General features: G+C 39.8%; 1 protein-coding gene across 3 annotated transcripts in view; it reads left to right on the top strand.

Moving 5' to 3' along the window:
• GPR63 (G protein-coupled receptor 63) overlaps positions 1-14,673 on the top strand; it is a 48,574-nt gene extending 33,901 nt beyond the window's left edge. For all 3 annotated transcript variants that reach the window (XM_003824370.6, XM_014345436.5, XM_014345435.5), the window contains one exon: positions 3,987-14,673. In XM_003824370.6, coding sequence (XP_003824418.1) covers positions 4,137-5,396 — 1,260 coding nt within the window. In that variant the 5' untranslated portion in view covers positions 3,987-4,136 and the 3' untranslated portion in view covers positions 5,397-14,673. The remainder of the gene's footprint in view (positions 1-3,986) is intronic.
• Positions 14,674-21,646: the final 6,973 nt, after the last annotated feature.

The raw sequence follows: 21,646 nt of genomic DNA, 5'->3' as shown, positions 1-21,646 counted from the left end.
TCCTGTGTAAATGTTACCAACCTACGCTAATTGTCTGTTGCTCTCATGCTGTTACTGTCCTATTTCATTTGGAAATACAAATTGTAAGTATGAAACTTTTTAACCTATTCTTACATAAAATTCAAAGAAACTTCAGGTGACAATGATATTTGATGAGAAATGCTTAGGGGAAAGAATCTTTTAATGTAGTTACTGTGAGCATTCAAGAGCACTGCTTTGGTTATTATACTTCATAAGAAAAGGAAGAAGGCCAGGGAATATTTACATTCCAATGAGCCAGGAGTGAAGTGAATGACGACCACTGTACAGATACTGAGGCAAAGGCATTATTAAGTCTGTTCATGCTATGTTCCTTAGTATTTTAAATTGAAGTTATTTTCCTTAATGTTTAACTACAAAAATGCTTTTGTTTAATTTCTTTGTTAAACTCTTCATTTCTTAGAGAAATTGACAATTTATATTTAATAGGCACTGAAAAGTTGATTAGAATCTCTATGTTCATGGGCTGGTTTGACAGTGGGTGGGCTTCCATATACAGGTGACTGGTCACCAAGCTGGCATTGTTCTTGTGCTACCATCAGATGTTAGTATCTAGAGGTTTTTCCTCTGTGGCAGTTTAGTTACAGCCTTTCAGTCTTCTGCATGGGCAATATGTGCCTGGCTTCTGGCAGTCTGAGAGCAGGATGGCAAAAGGAGCTAGGTTCTCAAATTGAATATGCATTCACTCAGTCCCCCTGTTTTCAGCCTTGCACTAATATTTTCGAGTGTGGTGCTTGTCAGGTTCAGTTGTGCCACAGAGTTGGGCTACTGAAATGGAGATACGTGCTTTCATGTGATTGTTCAGAGAGGAGAACTAGGTGTGGAGTGGGGTTCCAGTGTCTCTGATTTTCAGTCAATTTTCCAGTTTTCAGCTCTGCCTATATACTCTGGTAATTGGCATCCAGAGATTCTCTGGGGATCTACAGGATTGTTTCAGTTTCTTCAAAGCATATTTCCCTGGAAGTATTGAGAATAAATTGTTCTCTGTTCTGGTTTGTGAAGTCAGTTACTACAACACCATTTGCTTTTTTTGCCTTAAAACATTAAAAAACATCCTGGCAAACCAGGTGAAACCCCGTCTTTACTAAAAATACAAAAAAAAAAAAAAAATTAGCTGGGCATGGTGGCAGGCGCTTGTAGTCCCAGCTACTTGTGAGGCTGAGGCAGAAGAATGACGTGAACCCGGGAGGTGGAGCTTGTAGTGAGCCAAGACTGTGCCACTGCACTCCAGCCTGGGTGACAGAGCGAGACTCTGTCTCCAAAAAAAAAAAAAAAAAAAAAAATTAGAAAAAAATTTTTATCTACTGATGTGTTTTTCATTTATACCTCTTGTCCTTTTGGTTTATATACTTTGTTTAAAAAATCCCTTTACTGTCATTTCAGTGTAATTTTCGGGATGTGGACTGTGGTCAGTCTGCATTTTTAACGAGAAATTTAGAAACCATTTATTTGCTCACCATTTTCCTTTTAGCACCTGGCATGTAGTAGGTTCTTAAATAGATATTTGATGAAATATTGAATGAATTGTTAGAAGTTTTTATAGTTGTGGGAAGCTTTTATGGTAGAAAGATACAATGACTATGCAAATATAACAAGTTAAAAGTCATCTTTTAAATTATGGTTTTACTTTGGCTTCATCCCATTTTTTGTTTTTGTTCCTTAACATGGTCAAGGAAATGAAATATTTTAAACAGTGTGGTAGTACAGGATGGATATATGTTAGTTTACTTTGTCAAACACAATTTTAGCTGTCACATTAGGCTTAAGATACACATTTGTCTATTTATAATTTTTCTAGAGAAATTACCTCTACCTCTATGGAGGTAGACTTGTATTGAGGTTAATGTACAATTAAGCACAGCCTTTAGTCTTAATTATATGTATATTTAGGGTACTTCTATAGAGGCTGATGGTGATTATGGTGTAAAATCTTCCAACTACCACTGCTCTCTTCCCACTGGCCCCTTTGTGGTTAATAAAGTTCAAGAGCAGCTGGCTTAGTGTGGCATCTTATCCAGGTATGTTTTGTATTACAAAGTGAATATGTGAGGATAGATAAAATCTAGTAAGGGCAAAGAAATTAAACCGTAGAAGTGAACGCAAGTGGTAAAGTTGATATTTTGAATGAATAGATCAGGATTCTTCTTTTTATAAAGGCAGCCCTGGACAAAAAAAGATGGGATTGTAGAGCTATAGGTATGTAGAATCCCTGATTTGGCTACATTGCTGGATCTTGGGTCTTAGAAATGTGATATCCCTACCCATCATGCATTAGTAAATGAATGAATGAAATTTTGACAGTGACCCTTAAAATCAATGACTAGGCTGGGTGCAGTGGCTCACGCCTGTAATCCCAACACTTTGGGAGGCTGAGGCGGGTGGATCACCTGAGGTCGGGAGTTCGAGACCAGCCTGACCAACATGGAGAAACCCCATCTCTACTAAAAATACAAAATTAGCCGGGCTTGGTGGCGCATACCTGTAATCCCAGCTACTCGGGAGGCTGAGGTAGGAGAATCGCTTGAACCCAGGAGGCGAAGGTTGCGGTGAGCTGAGATCGCACCATCTGGGCAACAAGAGTGAGACTCTGTCTGGAAAAAAAAAAAAAATCAATGACTGATTCTAAGTCAAAATAATGAGTAAACTGCAATTTGTTTTAAACTACTGTACATGTATGTTTTCCCAGTCTCTTAAGAGCTTATTAAAGGAATCTAGCCAGAAATTCAGAGACTTCTTTCTAACTATAAAGAGGTTACCTCTCCAGTAAAGACCTACGGAAGGAAAAACCCATACCACAAAATGTGTAAGACAGCAGATAAAGAAAGTCCCTTACAGAAAACTCTGGAGTTACAGAAATCTGGGTAAGAAATTGGGGGTTAGGATAAGAGAAAGGTGATAAGAAACTTTTTGGAGCAAGCTAATTACAAAGCTAATCTTTGTAAGTTTTCTGGAATAGATTCTTCATACCTGAATATTTTTCTAGTCATCTCTCCTTTAACATCTCTATCTTTGTTATTTGGTTGACATATACTGATCAAGTTGCTAACGCAAAATAAGATTGGTTTTTTAGGGAGAAGAAAATAGAGGAGATAGATGTATACATATCAGAAAAGAAAGGATGAAAGTCAGTGGACTTGGGAGAGAAGAGAGACTATGAGAAGCAAAGAGAGCTTTAGTAAAATAAAACTTTTGAAAATATTACCAAGACATCTTAGAATTTTTCTTCTCCTCTTGAGTAAGTTCTCCAGTATGGTTGGTGGTGGAACTTCTGGAAAGAAATTAAAAATGAATGAATTTTTAATTCAAAAACTAAAAATGAAAAAAATTGATGAATTAATTGGATAAATAAATAAATAGAAAGCAAGCCAAGAAAATGTTTCAGATCTTCATTGACAATTACTTAGTGCCTACTTATAAGGATGTTAGAACTAAAGTGTGTAATTGTTATGTGTGAAATAGGAAACCTGCTTTAGGTTTCTTTGTCATCCGGTTTTGTGCTAATGTAAAATTAGAGTAAGAACTTGTACCAAAGAACTATTAATTTAAAAAAAATAGTGCTCAAGAGAACCAGGTAATAAAAATCTGTATTAATAGTGACTATAGCAAAGCATGAAAATTAAAATTAACATTTAATTAAAATTAAAGGCACTGGAAATATTTTAAAAATTAACAGTAAGATTATAATTTTTGTCTTTGGGGCAGTAACACATTTTGAGATTCCTCACACTTTTGCTTTATATATGAATGTCATGAAATTTCCACCATGGTTGACTAAAGATAAAATAACAGAACGATATTTTAGTGTTGACTACACTGGAGACTAAAATATTTTTAAACGGTCAAAAAGAGCAAAACTGATCCTTCATGATGAAAGGCAGCCCTGGAGTTAAATGTTATTTGCAAATCTCATTTCTCATTTACTTTTTGTGTTTTGGTTTTATTTTCAGGCAAAAGGACTCTTGTGGAAGATGGAACTCATTGTCCATTTTCCAGAATGTATTTCCAAGCCCATCAATGGGACCTGATACTGCTGTTCTGTGTTGAAATGCTTGAAGAACTCCTGCATCTCTGCTTGCATCTTCCATCCTACTGAAACCATGGTCTTCTCGGCAGTGTTGACTGCGTTCCATACCGGGACATCCAACACAACATTTGTCGTGTATGAAAACACCTACGTGAATATTACACTCCCTCCACCATTCCAGCATCCTGACCTCAGTCCATTGCTTAGATATAGTTTTGAAACCATGGCTCCCACTGGTTTGAGTTCCTTGACAGTGAATAGTACAGCTGTGCCCACAACACCAGCAGCATTTAAGAGCCTAAACTTGCCTCTTCAGATCACCCTTTCTGCTATAATGATATTCATTCTGTTTGTGTCTTTTCTTGGGAACTTGGTTGTTTGCCTCATGGTTTACCAAAAAGCTGCCATGAGGTCTGCAATTAACATCCTCCTTGCCAGCCTAGCTTTTGCAGACATGTTGCTTGCAGTGCTGAACATGCCCTTTGCCCTGGTAACTATTCTTACTACCCGATGGATTTTTGGGAAATTCTTCTGTAGGGTATCTGCTATGTTTTTCTGGTTATTTGTGATAGAAGGTGTAGCCATCCTGCTCATCATTAGCATAGATAGGTTCCTTATTATAGTCCAGAGGCAGGATAAGCTAAACCCATATAGAGCTAAGGTTCTGATTGCAGTTTCTTGGGCAACTTCCTTTTGTGTAGCTTTTCCTTTAGCCGTAGGAAACCCCGACCTGCAGATACCTTCCCGAGCTCCCCAGTGTGTGTTTGGGTACACAACCAATCCAGGCTACCAGGCTTATGTGATTTTGATTTCTCTCATTTCTTTCTTCATACCCTTCCTGGTAATACTGTACTCATTTATGGGCATACTCAACACCCTTCGGCACAATGCCTTGAGGATCCATAGCTACCCTGAAGGTATATGCCTCAGCCAGGCCAGCAAACTGGGTCTCATGAGTCTGCAGAGACCTTTCCAGATGAGCATTGACATGGGCTTTAAAACACGTGCCTTCACCACTATTTTGATTCTCTTTGCTGTCTTCATTGTCTGCTGGGCCCCATTCACCACTTACAGCCTTGTGGCAACATTCAGTAAGCACTTTTACTATCAGCACAACTTTTTTGAGATTAGCACCTGGCTACTGTGGCTCTGCTACCTCAAGTCTGCATTGAATCCGCTGATCTACTACTGGAGGATTAAGAAATTCCATGATGCTTGCCTGGACATGATGCCTAAGTCCTTCAAGTTTTTGCCGCAGCTCCCTGGTCACACAAGGCGACGGATACGTCCTAGTGCTGTCTATGTGTGTGGGGAACATCGGACGGTGGTGTGAATATTGGAACTGACTGACATTTTGGGTGATGCTTGTTCTTTATTGACATTGAATTTTCTTTCTCATAGCCTCTCCACTTTATTGTTTTTTATAGGGTTTGTGTATGTATGTGTGTGAGCAGTGTAAAGAAAGAATGGTAATTATAGTTCTGTTACCAAGAATAAACAATAGGAAAGTGATTACAAATATTACCTCCAGGGTTCAATAGAAATCCTCAATTTAGGGTGAGGAGCCTTTTTTTGGTTTTGGGGTTTTTCCTTGATTGATTTTGTTTTCATAGTGGGAATCAGGATTGTGCTTTATTGAGCCTGCAGTTACATTGAATTGTAGGCGTTTCGTGTGCTGCTAAGGTATGCTTATTTGAGTTTATCAAGACTTTTTTTTTCTGGAAGACACTGCTGCTTTTTACCATCACATTGGAGCCAAACATCTCAATCAATATATATTTAGTTTTATTTTAAAAACTAACCCAGGAAGGTTAGCGACATTTTAAGGGTCATTACTATTTACTTTGGTGCACTTTAAGAGATAATGTACAAATTAATTCAGTCTTATTTTTCAGAATTGTTTTTATACATGATATGTGCTTTAGGAAATGTGCATTATCATTTATGGGAAGATAGTTTTAAGAAATGTTTTATCTGCATGTACAGTTGTAAAAGAGAACATAAAATGTAGATACTTTTCTAAGCACAATAGCAACTCTTCAAGCAATAGCGCAAAATCTAGGAGACAGGATCCTTGCAAATTTAAAAGGTGAATGTAGTGAGGGGGATGGCAAGTGGCTGGTACAGGCTGTGGTGATTCCTTTTACTCAAGGGTTTTTGTGGAGTATAGGGAGAAGGGGTTGATATTTATGGACACCTATGTGTCAGGCACTGTGCATCATTTTATCCTTACAGGATGTTGTGAGGTAGGTATTATTGTTTTCATTTTTACAGGTGAAGAAAGCAGGTCTCAGAGGGACTAAAATCCTGCCCAAGGTTAGTGGTAGAGCTGGGATCCAAAAATCTGTCAGAATCCTGAGACTGCGCTGTTCCACTGTGCCACGCAGACAGTTCATTCAGTTTAGATGTCACATAGTCAAGAGGGAACTCTATGCATCCTTTAATTTTTTAGACTATGATACTCTTTTTAAAAATTAGCCTTTATTTTCTAACTACCAAAAGAAATATGAAAGCATTACAGAAACACTGGAAAATAGAAAAGAAAAAATAAAATCACTTACAACCACTTTTTGTTTTTTGGAGTCTCGCTTTGCCACCCAGGCTGGAGTGCAGTGGTGTGATCATGGCTCATTGTAGCCTCAACCTCCCAGGCTCAGGTAATCCTCCTGTCTCAGCCTCCTGAATAGCTGGAACCACACACACACACACACACACACACACACACAGGTGTGTGCCACCACACCCAGCTATTTTTTTGTATTTTCTTTTGTAAAGACAAGGTTTCACCATGTTGCCCAGGCTGGTCTCAGAGTCCTGAGCTCAAACGATCTGCCTGCCTTGGCCTCCCAAAATGTTGGGATTACAGGCATGAGCCACCACATCTGACCTACAACCACTTTTTAATGTGAGACTTAAAAATCTTAGATAAATAAGGCTGTGAAGCAAAACCAGTGATTTTTTTTTTGTTTTTGATTTGCAAAACAAGTGACTGACAATTATTGAGAAATTAAAGATAGCTATGTGTAGGTCTTGCCCCTGCGGGTTTGGAGGTTTCCAGTTGTCCATCTGTGTTAGTTCTAAGTGTTCTGGGCAGAATAGTATTGTTGCCCCAATGCTTGCCCTAGCAGAGCTGGAGTTTGTGAACGTGCTCAGGTGTGTGTCTCCTACAAAGAAGGGAAAATGAACCCTGGTCTGAGCCTAGAACAAGTTTTAATAGGGCATGTCTGATATTTCAAATTGTTTTTCTCTTGCTGACAGTCTGCCCCCAGGTGCATCTAGGGCCTTGGTCAGCTTCTCTGTTACCAGTGGCTCACTTTATAAAACAGCCCACAGGGATAAGGGCTGAAAATATAGCCACTTGGCTACATCATTGACTAATTAAGTAAGTTAACTGTGGATTTATAGCATCTTTTCAGGATGTTAGTGTTTTGTGAGCCAGTGGAAAAAATAAGCTTCTATTTCTTCATTTGTAAAACCAGAGAGTTGGATTAGATGTATCTCTAACGTCCTGTCCAACTCAAATGTGCTTTCCTCCATACTAGGGTATAGATTTTTGAAGAGCCTAGCTGACTTCAGCATCACCTCACCCTTTGGTCTCCAGTATTACTTCTTTACATTTTACTTCATTTCTTAATATTTCTTAATATTAAATGTCTGAAGAGTGTGGCACTGTATCAGGAGTTGGGGCATTGAAAGGTTGATGACATCATGAAATATCTGGGAAACTCTGCTCTTAAGGAAATTGCACCGATGTTGGAACTCATTGTCCAGTTAAAGAGCTCTTTGGGGACTCAAGGATATTATTCAACATGTTGTTTTGGGATTATCTTCAAATGATAGTCACCTACCTCTTTCATTTCTAATTTTTATTCACAGGTAAAATTGTTTTTGTCCATAGGGATTTTATAGGACATAAGCACTGTAGTAGATACTAGTAGCATGTTGAAGTGTATTATGCTCTTCATTTTCCATATAAACTAGATTTCAAGCAGATATTGATAAGGACATTTTTTATTAGACTTTTCTCTGAGGAAAGTCAGCATGATCTGTATTCATCTTACATATTGGTAGGTCATGAAGACTCCTTTTTGGCTGGAGGTGAAACTGAGCTTTGTTTTCTTTGTTCCTGTTTTATAGGCAGTCTTTAGGTACTTTCATGCTGCTTAATAGGCAGTGCCTCATTTGGTGAGAGCTCTGGAGTGCCTGCCGAGACGCTCCCTGTTTGTGAACAAAGATTATGAAGGGGTCTTTGTGAGAATTCAGCAGCAACACTGAACAGCAATTCTTTTTACACTGGATTATCTTGATCTGATGAGAGTTTACAAATCATTTTGAACATTTTTATTATGTATACATTGTGAAAGCTTTAAAAATAAGTACTATGGAGCACCTTTGAGAAACGTAGGTGCAAAGTCATATGTTGCCTATTCCCCCATATTTTCTTGAGGCAGGGAAAGATACCACTACTAATTCTCACTGCTCACAGGCATAATCAGAAATGGTTTTTTGTTTGCCTGTTTTTCCTTCTGGCTAGTAAGAAGCATAAAAGAGATAATGAAATATTTGTGGTCAAAAGAAAGATGCAAGGGAAATTCCAAATAGTATGGAGTAACATTATTTAAACTTTTAATACATGTTTAAGCATCCCCAAGGGAGCTTGTTAACAGTACAGATTCCTGGGCCCCCAGAGGGTCTGTGGTTGAGCCCAGGAATGTGCATTTTTATTTTATTGAGCACTCTGCCTGACTCTGGCTCAGGTAGTCCCTGGGAAACTCTTCAGGAAACATTCCTGTAGAAAATATATCTATTTAAATATCATCTGTTTTATCCCACAATGTTTGTTTCGTGTTGCAAGCCATTATCTTCTAGGCATGGGTAATCCACATTGAGAGGAAAATCCACACAACATTGTGCCTGATTTGCTGCCACCTGTGTTTGTGCTGGATCTTGCCAGTGTTAGCTTTATTTTCTTTCAACTGGCAAAATTCTGATAAAGCATATAGCTTCACAGTAGAGCAAAATGGGTGACTTAATTGAAAGTCATGACTTTCAGCAGTCTAATTATGCTCATATTTTATTTTCTTATAGAGAGCTGTCTTTATTGTGTGTAATTCCTGGAAGAATGTAAAGATTTATCTAATTCCTATTGCTCTGCCAGTTGTGTTCAATGCAAGCATTGAAGTAAAATAAAAATAACCTTTTTAATCTGTGTATTTCTGTTGCCCACAAAGATATTTAATTTTTTCTTGATCTTTGTTTTTGTTTATGTGAAAATATTTACATATGTATCATTTCTGTATATATCACAGAAAAGTTTTCACTTGCTTGACATTTTATTCTACAATGATTTTTAGTTTAAGTTTAAAGAATGGCTACATTCAGGTTTATTTTCACAACTATAGTCCTGCTAAACTGCCTTCATTGAAAACTCAGTTTTTATGATAAAAAATATCAAAGCACAAGTTTGTTATTGGAGGTAAATTATACATTTCTTAGATATCTATTGGTACTAGACCTTTGTAATTAAAATTAATTTATTTTACAATAGTAACTGACCTGTATGGAAAAAAAAAAACAACCTTGAATTATGGGTTCTAATATTTAAATATCGAAAAATATGGTTATTTGTGCATATTCTTATTACAACCAAGAAAAGAGCTCCTGATAAGAAAATAAATAAATATTTAACATTTCTAAAGTGGAGTTTTTTTTAAAAAAAGGACTACTGCATTTCATTTAGAAAAGTTTATCATGAATAATAATTTCTGTTAAAAGCTGAGTTTAGCTTCAAATTCTGCTTCCTTTGGGTTCTTATTTTCAAATTAGACCTCAAGGCCTGTGTGCATGTAACTATATTCTAGTTTTAGAAGTTCTCAGAGTAGTTCAAGATGAAATGACAAAAAAACTAGTAGTATAGTTAACAACTGTTGAGTTATAAAGCTGTTAAAGAGCTTTAAGAAATTCTATCTAGGAAAGTGATGAAAATTTTACTGCTGAATTATTTAAAATTAGATTGTCAGTTTGGCAAAGCAATGATAATGTCTGCTTCTATTTTGATGAAATGATTTCATACTGCATTTCCATTTCTAAAAGCAAAGGCCTTTCTGTACTTATAAATCCATAGGAAACATCATTTATTTGTGTATAAGAGTTTCAGTTTTGTGCCAGTTAAACATGAGAGTTTTAAGTCACAAAAGAAGGTTGATTTACAATAGCAGGTTGTTATTGAATTTACATTCGATGTTTCCTTCTGACACAAAAAGGTAAGAAAGATACAGCAAAATAAATATTAAAGCAACATGTTGAATTAAAAGAATATTCACATCTACTATAAGAATAATGAACCCCAAGTACTTTTAAAGAATTTGAAAGCATTTGTAGTTATAACAGTATTCTAAGCGTGAAAGTACAATAATAGTACCAATAATAACATGCCATATTTTGGCCACTAATTGTGGTCAAATACACCTTCAATCTATTTAATGCACAGTATTTCCCCTTTTCTAGCTGAGGTAACTGTTCCCAAGAAGTTAAGTATATTTACTTAGGAATAGCTAGGATTCACATCTAGGCCACCTTCCTCTATTATTCTCTGATAACTGAACCAAGCCCCTAGTGAGAGGAGCTTACTAAATGTCATAGTGAATGAGTATTACTCTTAATGCATCAGATAATCAGCAGTAAAATCTGCATTCCAAGATGTGGATATTAATGCTAAACTGATATTGGTTTAGTCTTGGTTTTAAGTTGTGAACTGTATTTGGCTAAGTCATAAATAAGACTGTTAGGCTGATTGGAGCCCTGAGAGCCTGGGACACACCATCTGTAATGTCATGGAACATTCACAGAACCTGCTGACTGCAGCAGAAATATTGGAGCACCCAGCCACTTTCCTCAGATCACGTGGATCCCGGAACTCCTTTTGAATAGACTCTCACCCTGGTGCATAATTGGGGTTCCATTATGTACTAATTTGTCTGAAATACTGGGGGTTATCTGTAGTAGCCAAGAATGAGAGAAAGGAGCTAGAGGTGATGAAACTCTGGCAAGGCTGGGTGGGGCCTAAATGTTGGAGGAGGCAGTGTGAGACTTTCCTGATCACTGCTCTCCCCTGTACTCTACCCTTGCTGGAGCCACCTGCGTAGGTGTTCTGGGGACGGAAAACCCAAAGAATAAAGAAGAACTGCCAAGGACTCCAGCAGTTCCACAGAAGAAAACTCCTGTGAAAGAGCTCACCCTGAGAAGTGGTGATTTCCTCCACCAGACTGAGCCCCTTGAGCCAGTAAGCAGTGTTTTGCTTACTGCTGCATCCCCAGTGTTGAGTCAGAGCTGGACCATGGTACGTACTCAATTAATATTGTTAGTAGACATTGTTTTTATTTTTTAAACAATGACTAAGGAGAAAACCGATGTTCAGAAGAGATTGGTGTTTGGGGATCAGAATGATACTCGCATCTTCATATATAAACTGACTCAGTGGGACTTCTCTGCATGTCATTAAATGTCTTATCTCTGGCCAGGTGTGGTGGCTCACACCTGTAATCCCTGCAGTTGGGAGGCTGAGGCAAGCAGATTGCTTGAGCCCAGGAGTTCGAGACCAGCCTGGCCAACATGGTGAAACCCTGTCTCTACTAAAATACAAAAATTAGCTGGGCGTGGTGGCACATGCCTGTAATCCCAGCTACTTGGGAGGCTGAGACATAAGAATCGCTTGAACTCGGGAGGCGGAGGTTGCAGTGAACTGAGATCACACCACTGCACTCCAGTTTGGGTGACTGAGCAAGACTCTGTCTAAAACAAAACAAAACAAAACTATCTGTTATATATATAAATACAGTAACACCCATCAGTTTGGAATTTAGGATAACTAGGCACTGGTTTGTAGATAGTTTATCTAAGGTTGATTAAACCAATTAATAATATAAATTGTTACTGGAACATATTTAACTGTCAAAGATAAATCAGATAGTACTGAGCATGAAGTTGGGGCCCTTTGGGTCCCCACACCAGCTTTGAAATTCTTGCTGTGTCACCAAACTTTCAACATGTTGTAAAATGGCAGTATTTTAAGATACTCTTAAACTCATGATTGTTGCAAGAATTAGAATTGCTTAATCAATTGAGTAATTTGTATAAAAAACTGTCCCAAAAAACTGTGGTACTGTAATTTGTTAGATATATTTGAAAATAATGAGACAGAATATTTTTAAATTATGTAATTTATCATCTGTTCTGTGACAGAACCTCCATTAGAAGTTTTTGGATACATTATGCCCTAATAAGCAGACAAGGAACTAGTTCTGGGGCAATTAAATGACTGGACCAAATTTTTGCAGCAGTTAGAAGACAGAGGCCGGGTGCGGTGGCTCACACCTGTAATCCCAGCACTTTGGGAGGCCGAGGCGGGTGGATCACGAGGTCAGGAGATCGAGACCATCCTGGCTAACGTGGTGAAACCCCGTCTCTACTAAAAGTACAAAAAATTAGCCCGGCGTGGTGGCGGGCGCCTGTAGTCCCAGCTACTCGGGAGGCTGAGGCAGGAGAATGGTGTGAACCCAGGAGGCGGAGCTTGCAGTGAGCTGAGATCGCGCCACTGCACTCCAGCCTGGGCGACAGAGCAAGACTCTGTCTCAAAAAAAAAAAAAAAAGACAGAGCTGGGATTCAAACCAGACTCCCTAGCTCCCAACTTTAGAGCTCTTTCCCACTTCACTTGAGTCAGTGAGATATTTACTGTCAGAAAGGAAAGGGCTGAATAGTGAGGTTGCAAGCTTTGGAAAAACCTGTTATCAAGTAAGAAGAGGCCAGACAAATGATTCTGGAAAATACCTTCATCTAATAGGTACGTTTTTACTAATAGAAGCAATAATAATGGAACTTTTATAATATTTTATATAAAATAACAATTTTTTAAGGAGTTCATCTACTCCGTCTGGACTTAAACTTCTGAGGGGACCTAAGCTGGCCTTCCATAGCCCACCTGCTCTGGTAGGTATTGCTATCACTTTTGCTGTACTTAAACTGGAAGAACTCTTTGTTCATGGATGGTGGGAGTCCTTGGGAAGCTGTCAGCCAGAGATACCTTTCTGTACTTACCTCCTCTCTGTGGACTCATCTCATTAGCAAGGTAACTGCAAATGGCACAGAAGACATTTCTCTCTGACAGGAGAGAAAAAAGGATTTTTCTTACACAATTTCCCCAAAGGTAATCTCAAAAGCTATGATTAACCTAGAATGCAAGACATCACTGTATGTGAATCTGTGTGAAGGCTGCTATTGCCAAGCAATGGGTTCTATTTAATTTCTCCTGAGGGCAAAAGCCTTCTCATGAAAACAAATATACAGTAAAACAAGATGCATACTGAAGGGAAATACAGAAATGTAGTCTAACAGATATGTGATGCCAGCCACCTCTTCCACACCCCCCGACCCAAGACTTCTCATATAGAACTAGATCTTTATTTCTAACCCCACCTTTCTCCTTTAATTACACTTTCTCTCCTACTAGATGCTAAGCTCCCTGAGGGCAGGGCACTAGGCTTGTTCCTGGTTTCCCCAGCATCTACCGTGGTGGCTCACGGAGAGCAGTACCCTCTCAAAGTCTGGAAGTGGACCTTTTGATAATAGAATCTTGCTGGTAAAAACTAGGGTGGACTTTTCCAAGCCAAATAAGTTCTAGGTAGCAAGAACTGAGATCAACGCCCATGTCTTCAGTCTCTGGTGACTCACCTCCTATTCTAACCTGCTTCCTGGACTTAAGAGAGAAAGTAATCTTGGGGTTTTCTTATACCATCCAGGCAAGTTTGGAGATTAATGTGTAGAGCGAATAAGATTGCTAATTTGTACTTGCTAAATCTGGCAGCCCTGAATACTGAACATATGTATATATTTTTTTGGCCCTATGATTTCCAATTCATGTCATGCAGGAGGTCCTCCATTTCACTTATTTATGAGGTGGCCTTGTGACTGCAACTTATGGTCTCGACTAAATATGCTGGGGCTCAGGCTCTTCACAGGGTAGAGGGAGAACATGACTTACGATGCAGCTGAAGAGTGCACATGCAGATGGACTAATAACGACTGCATGTAAGGTGCGTTTCTTTGACTGTTTTGGGTAATCGGAATGATTGATGATGGGGATATGGACAAGTCATATTCCATGACCACCTCTGTCATGGAGATTTTGGTTGGGAAAAGTTTTCTGTTGATGGAATTAGATATACATATGTCGAATGCCATTTTGAACACTTGCAACAGATCTTCAGAGTTTAAATCACTTTCACCACAGTTTTGGCAGGACTGTGACTTTTTTTTCAGTTGTTCTTCCTGATGGGAGCTATAAATAGCTTTGAGGAAGGATATAATTATCCCAAAGTAGAAGCTAAAGATAAAAAATCTGCTTGAGATTTTTTAAGGAACATTTAATAGTTATTATTATGTAACATTTATTAAGTATGCTCACTGTGCTCATTGTCTTTGCCAGGAAGAAACTGGGAATAAAAAGTCAATCCAAGATGTGACATGTATAAATAGACTAAAAGGTACATACATTAATGTGGTGCCAGAACAAACAGTTGGCTTAATAAAAAAAGAAAATTTAGAAGAACAAAAAGGCAGCCAAATCAGTCTACTATTGTATAGAAGTGAGGAAAACTTAAAATTTAGTAACAAATCTTTGAAACACTGACCATTTAAAACAAAGATGGATAGTCTGTAAAAACAGGGAACATTGGCCGGGTGCGGTGGCTCATGCCTATAGTCCTAGCACTTTGGGAGGCTGAGGAGGGCAGATTGCCTGAGCTCAGGAGTTCCAGACCAGCCTGGGCAACGTGGCGAAACTCCATCTCTACTAAAATACAAAAAATTAGCCGGGCGTGGCAGCGTGTGCCTGTAGTCCCAGCTACTTGGGAGGCTGAAACAGGAGAATTGCTTAAACCCAGGAGATAGAGGTTGCAGTGAGCCAAGACTGCACCGCTGCACTCCAGCAAGGGCGGCAGAGCAAGACTCCGTCTCCAAAAAAACCCAAAAAAAGGCAGGAAATATTATGGTATATGCATGGGGTGGGGGTGGGTAATGCTGTGTTTTTGGCAACTAGCTCAGACTTTTACACATAAAAGGTGTTTACTTTGCTTAATGAGTAAGTTCTAAAATATGTAAATACTAAACAAAGGTTCAATGTTGGTTGAAGCAAGGTAAGTGTTATAAATAATGATTTCGGTTGTCAGTTCCTGGTTAAGACTTTTATTGCTGTTTAAAGCCCATAGAGAGTCCACAACCAAATAATTACATTAATGGAAGTCACTTATTTGATGCCTGCTAGGTGATGCAAATACTTTATCTTTATGTAATCGCCAGTCCTTATAATGACTCTGGGAGGTAGATATTATTTATAAGTCTTTAAAGCTTCAAGTGGTTAATTGGATTTTAAGAGGCTACAGGACTCATAAAGTGGAGGTACTGTTACCAAAACACCAGGGGTTCCTTCTAAGTCCTGCTGCTCACTACGGAAAAAGCCAGTCACTGAGACGAGTATCACCAGGGAAGAAGGCTTCTAGTGTTGCAGCCAAGAATGGGAGATCAATCTCAAATCTGTCTCCGCAAGTGACTAAAATTAGGGGTTTATATAGCGGGGAAGAAATGGAACTCCACATGGGAAAACAGGAATTGGAGAAGGGGGTAAGGAAGAGGAGTTGGTTAACAGGCAGCAAGTGGTTGGTTAGGCAATCATGACAGGTATTGGGTCTGATGTCTCATTGTCCAGATGCAGTGACTGATTGGAAACTTTCAGTTTCTTGACACTGTCTGGGAGGCCTGATGGTTTGTTTCCTGAGAAAGGAACTCAGATAAGACAATGCAAGTTTCTCAAGTTTTAAGACTGCGAGGGTCAATTTCTAGGTTTTTTCAAAAGAAACCATAAACATCAGTTATATGGGACAGTTGGGCTGGTTTCAGAACAAGAATTTAAACCTGCGTCTGTATGGACACTGAAACTCATGTGTTTTTTACATTGTAATACTGCCTATCCAACCTCTTACCTGTACTTTTTTGTTTCCTTCACTTTATTCTTTCCTCATTCATGAAGGATTTTCCTTTAGAATCTGATTGTCCCGATCAACCTAGCTTGGGCCTCCTGACTCATCCTGTTGCCTCTGGCCCGCTCAGCTTGTCCTCAACTCCTCCATGGTCGGCTGGCTCTAAGCTTGGTGATTTGTCTACATTATTCATCACTTCTTCATCTCAGTATATACCAGGTTCAGCATTACTACTCAGCGCTGGTAATTTGCAGCAGTGCCACCCCACAATTTCTGACATAGGTAAAACATGGATATCCACATTGTGGCCTAAAGTAATGTGTTTCTCATTTGCAAGCAAGAGACACAAGAAATGAATTCAAGATCCCTGTTAAGCATTATTGGCCCTTATATCTTCAGAGAAGGTCTGAGTGTAGGGCGAAATCTAGGCAGGCCAGGCAGGCATGCAGCTTCTGGAGGCCAGTGCAACAGAAGACTTTTGAGATCTAAATAATACAAACAATGGTAGTTTCTTTGTGCTAGGTTATTCCTGGGAAAATTTTCAGACATGATGACCATCAGAAAGGCAGAAAAGATTTAGGTAGTGAGGAGGGACTCAGGCTGGTGAAGTTCCTACTCAAGTCTTTATTAACTGAATGCCAAATACCTCCTTTCTCAGGAATGCTAGCTTGACCATGGGATCTCAGGAGATCTGGAGGCCCGTGGCTCTGGTCATGAAGTCCTGATTCTCAGAAGCAGAGCCTCATGGAAATTTGACCCTTTCTGTAGCCTGGGTGCTTATCTGGGTGCTTTCAATATAATTCCCAAAGTGGCTGACATAGTACTATGGATGTTAGAAGGGTTAGGAGTAACACTAGAGTAAAAACAGCAGTTCCTTCCTCTTCTGGAAAGGAAACCATTACCCACAAGGGTATACTCAGCAATCACGCTTATGACAAAAATTAAAATCTGGAACATGGGATATGGTGAGGGCTAGGAAGTGAACCATGAAAATACTGTCACTGTGGGACAGGTTATAATATAGCTTTTCAAATACTGTCTTGACCTAGTTTGGGGGCCCTGGTTAGAGGCTGGCCAGTTGCCCTTCTTTAGCTGATTAAGTCCATACCCAGAAACACCTTCCCTATCAAGCTTTTATTCCCTAAGTCAGCCATATACCCCACCTACCCTAATTCCCCCAGTCAGACACTAGGAACAGCCCTTAGGCTCCAGAGCTTGCTGGATTAGTCACACTAACCAATCCCAAGTCTGCATACCCTGCCTCACCCCTGAGCAATGCACAATAGAAGCTTCAGCCCACAGTTCCCCTTCTCTTTCTGCCCTGTGACAGATCCCAGTATAGCCTCCTATGGCGTAACATGTACTCTTTCTTGGGAACTGTTAGTAGTATAAACTATCTTTTCAATGGCACTCATCTCCTGATGTGTTGGCCTTACCACACAGAAATAATAATAAAATCTATTACAACACAAGTGCACATCAAGGGTAGATGAGAGAATTTGGGAAATGACCTAAGAATTTATAAACCTTAAGAAATGGACTTTACAAGAATGATGCCAGTGTGTAAAGGCCTCAGGAAGTTAATGGGGTGCAGAGCTGGCTTAAAGGTAGGGGCTGAAGTTATCTGGTTTTACATAGTTCTTTTTGCCTTCAGATCTCTCTCTATTGTCATTTGAAGAAAATATACCTTTGTTGCCCTCACATCTCCTCTGCCCTTGTTCTATATACCATGTGCTCTGATTGTCTTCATGCTGTGCAACTTGACTCGCCCACTGGCATCCTGGCTAAAGTCTTACTACTTAATCTTTTGTGAATGACTTCCTCCATTGACTGACTTTTGGGGCTTTTTTTCTAGCAGTTAGTTTTGCTTCCTTCTTAAAGGAATTAAAATTCTCTCTCTAGCCATGCTTCCTCAGGCTGCCTGGGTAATCATTGGTGCAAACATTATTCTGGGTGTATTACCCTGACCCCACAAATGTGACATGAAAATCAATCTGTGTATTCATTAAAGTAGTGATAGCTTTTGTGTCAATAAACCCCTCAAATCAATAGCGTAACATAAGAATAGTTGATTTCATTTTCATGTAACAATCCAATTCAAATGTCCCCAGTTGGCTCCAAGCAATCACCCAGGAATCCTTCTATGCGAAGCTCTAGTATCTTCAGCATGCAGATCCTAATGTATTCCAATATACAGCTAGTATTCCAATATACAGCTGTATTCCAATATAAAGCCAGTGATAAAAGAGATACCAGGCCTGGACACCTGGAAGATTTTTATGGCCAAACTTGAATATGGCCTCCATCACTTTCACAAATATTTCTGTGGATAGAAGTTGGTTATGTGGTTTCACCTTCCTGCAGTGGAGGCAGAAATATGGTCTATCTTGTGTGCCCCAGATGAAAAGGAAATGAGTTTTGGTGAAAACAAAGTCATTTCTGCACAGTAGAGCCAACAGTGGCCACTTTGTGGCCACAGCATCCCAAAGAGAGAAAACCTTCACCTGAGACTGTGGGTTTCCCTCACTGTTTGATAGTAGCCCATGAGAGTTAGCCCGTGTACAGCTCCAGCTTCCATTTTCAGACCCATGCCAAAAAGATTTCCTCTGACATAGTCTAAGTCCTCAACTTCCTTATGGCATTGATGAGCTCTGTATCCCAGGCTGTGAAATTTATGGATGAGGCAGAATGACTGACAGTCTTGATATCCTGGCTGAGAAGAGAGACAAACAGATGAACAATCCCACACTCATGACCAAACCAACTTTCCCCAGATCAGCATGAGGATTTCTCACAGTATTTCAGGCCATGTTAGGCCATTCCAGCCTGGCACTAAGTGCCTTCACACCCATCTGCCGCCTTTACCAGGGCATCAGTTAATGTGTTGCTGTATCTTGAAGTTCTGTTTGCTGGCACAGGCTTTATTCAGGGTCAGTGAGAACCAGAGTGTTTGACACCAGGAAGGCTTTCCAGACACGTCTATGATTTATTACTCTAGGCCACAAAGTCAGCTGTCTGTGTATAGGTGGTCAACTGACCAGCCAGCCATATCTTCCCATTGGCAGAGGGCTGGACATAAACTATGTGAGTGGAGGAAGAATGCTGCTGCCATATGATAGCACAATCGGTGGGTACATTTACAATGACATCCTAGGGAAACCAGCTGCTTCTGTAAATATTCCCCTCTGTCTATTCAAGGTGCCCGTTATCTGATGATTTGTAAATGCTGTAGTCTGCTCTAGTAAGTGCAACTGCTAGTTTTCTTCTTCTTTTTACTAGCTTATTCTTTTCTTCTTGTCTTCTTCCCTCTTGTAACTGTTCCAATAAGGCAATGAACACTGGGTGCTTGTAGAATCCAGGCAGGCTGGACACAGTCCCATAGAATAGTAGTTGGAGAAAATCCTGTCCTCCGGGTCCTGGTGCATAGGTCCAGCTACTTTGTTTAAGTCTGAGTAAACACCACTGATTACCACTGATGGGGGCACACTAGGATAGGGCTTATGGCTCAGAAATGTTTGGGTGGAGGATCACATGGAACTAGTACTGGAGGTCAACTGTGATAAATAGGCATCCATATAAAAGTGCACCTTAAACAATCCTATGTGTCTCATGGGCCCTCACATACTCATAAATGAGATTTTCCCATCTTCTGAGCTCATTTCTTAATTCTTCCATTTATGATTTCATTTTACTCCCAGGATCTGATGCTGGGCTCTAAATGTGTTGTATTTTCTTGACTATGATTCAGATTATGCCTCTGGAATTGTGGCTGCAAGTTTCCTGGGAAGATATTTGACCTGGCCCAAGATTTCCTCCAGATTCCTGTATACCACCCAGACCTTAATCTTCAGTTCTCCTTCTGAGGCTCCCTGGGATTCAGGAACTAGGATTAGTTAGAAAAGACCATTTGCATCAATGGGACAAACTCTCAATGAAAGTAAATGTCCTAAGTTGTCTATATCTCAGGTTCTTTTACTGTGAAAGTACTATATTCCAAATATTTGTTTGTGCGTGTTTAATAAATAGTTGGCTAATCCCTATTCTGCTTTCTGGAAGGTTCTCTCTTGTCCATTGCTTTCCATGGCTACACCTCAGATGGGTATTGGAGAGAGTGAGCCTTCCAAGAGTTATCCCTAAGGAGTCTACTTTGGGTTAGTAAAATTTCAGTGTTCTGGGAGTTGATTTAGAGCTCAAGCAAAGCAACTTCTTTATCAGTTAATGAGGGCTCCTACCCACAGCCTCCCTTTCTATTCCCTGAGTTCCAAGGGCTAGTAACTAAAGGTCAAACATTATGTCAAGACATAGTTCTTGACTTGTGAAACTGGGCATGGGAATTTCAATTTCTTAAGCAGCTGGCCTTGCCTTTGTCTCAGGCATTGGCTCACATACTTGCCCTTCAACTGAATGGCTTCTGCCTAGAAATAAAATCAAGCAACAGCTGCGGTAGGAGTCACCAGTAATTCTCCTCTTGCCCCTAGGCTCCATCCTAGCTTCTTCTTTGCAATTAGGTGAGTTGAATTGTGTCAGTCCTGGGGTGCATAACTGCAGATAGTTGAGGGGGAACACATCCCAATTTCCTCCCGGGGATGACTTCTTCCCAGCTTTCTGGCATGTTTGTTAAATGACAGCATAGTGTGCCATTTTCTACCCCAGGTTTCATTTCATTGGATTTTTAGCCATCTCAGATTGTGGACCCTCAACAGAAATGGTCTCTACTAGCATATTTGTAATTTTCCTTCTTTTCTCTTTTCAGATGGGCCAATTTCAATCTAAATCCAATATTTTCTTGGTAGGACCTTACTGAAGGCCATAACAAATAACACTCTGAACTCCCATTTGTTTTCCTATCAAGTCTTGTATTAAGGAAGCTTCAGGAAGCACATGGTCTCAGTCCCAAGATACAAGTAAATATTTCACTACTCCTTAGCAAGGATTGCCAGCTTCCCTGCCCAAGACAGAAAGTCCTTGTTATTTTCACCATGACTTTGCCAGTTCCATCTTTTTAATTCATCTCTTATACTACCCCACTTCCAGTCCTTTTTGTTTTTAACATGCTGGAAGGGCTCTTTCCGTTGTAAGTAACAGAAAATTAACCAATCTGTTTGGGCCAGACAACATGCTCCACCCTGGATCCCAGAAGTGTGTGGGCTAAAAGCAAGAGGAGGAGTGGGTGACTTCTTAGATCGAGGTTGGGGTGCAATACGGTTATCTGGGTTACTAGCAGCGAGTGTGTACAGGTCTGCAGCAACCTCAATTCTTGCCTTCTCAGAAGAAAGAATTGAACTAAGGGGCATAAAGCAGAAAAAGAGATGAAGGCAAGTTTCAGAGCAGGAGTGGAAGTTTATTTAAAAGCTTTATATTAGGAAAGAAAGGAAAGTACACTTGGAAGAGACCCAAGTGAGCAGTTTGAAGGTCATGTGCCCCGTTTAACCTTGATCCTAGGACTTTATATGCTGGCCCCCTCCTGTCATCTTGCGTCTCTTTTCCCATGATTCTTCCCTTAGGGTGGGCTGCCTGCATGCGCAATGCCTTCCTTGCACTTGGGAGGTGAGC

The sequence above is a fragment of the Pan paniscus genome, chromosome 5 (genome assembly GCF_029289425.2).
Source record: "Pan paniscus chromosome 5, NHGRI_mPanPan1-v2.0_pri, whole genome shotgun sequence".
NCBI lineage: Eukaryota > Metazoa > Chordata > Mammalia > Primates > Hominidae > Pan > Pan paniscus.
Note: the sequence above shows the minus strand (reverse complement) of the source record. Positions and strands in the feature narration are given on the sequence as shown.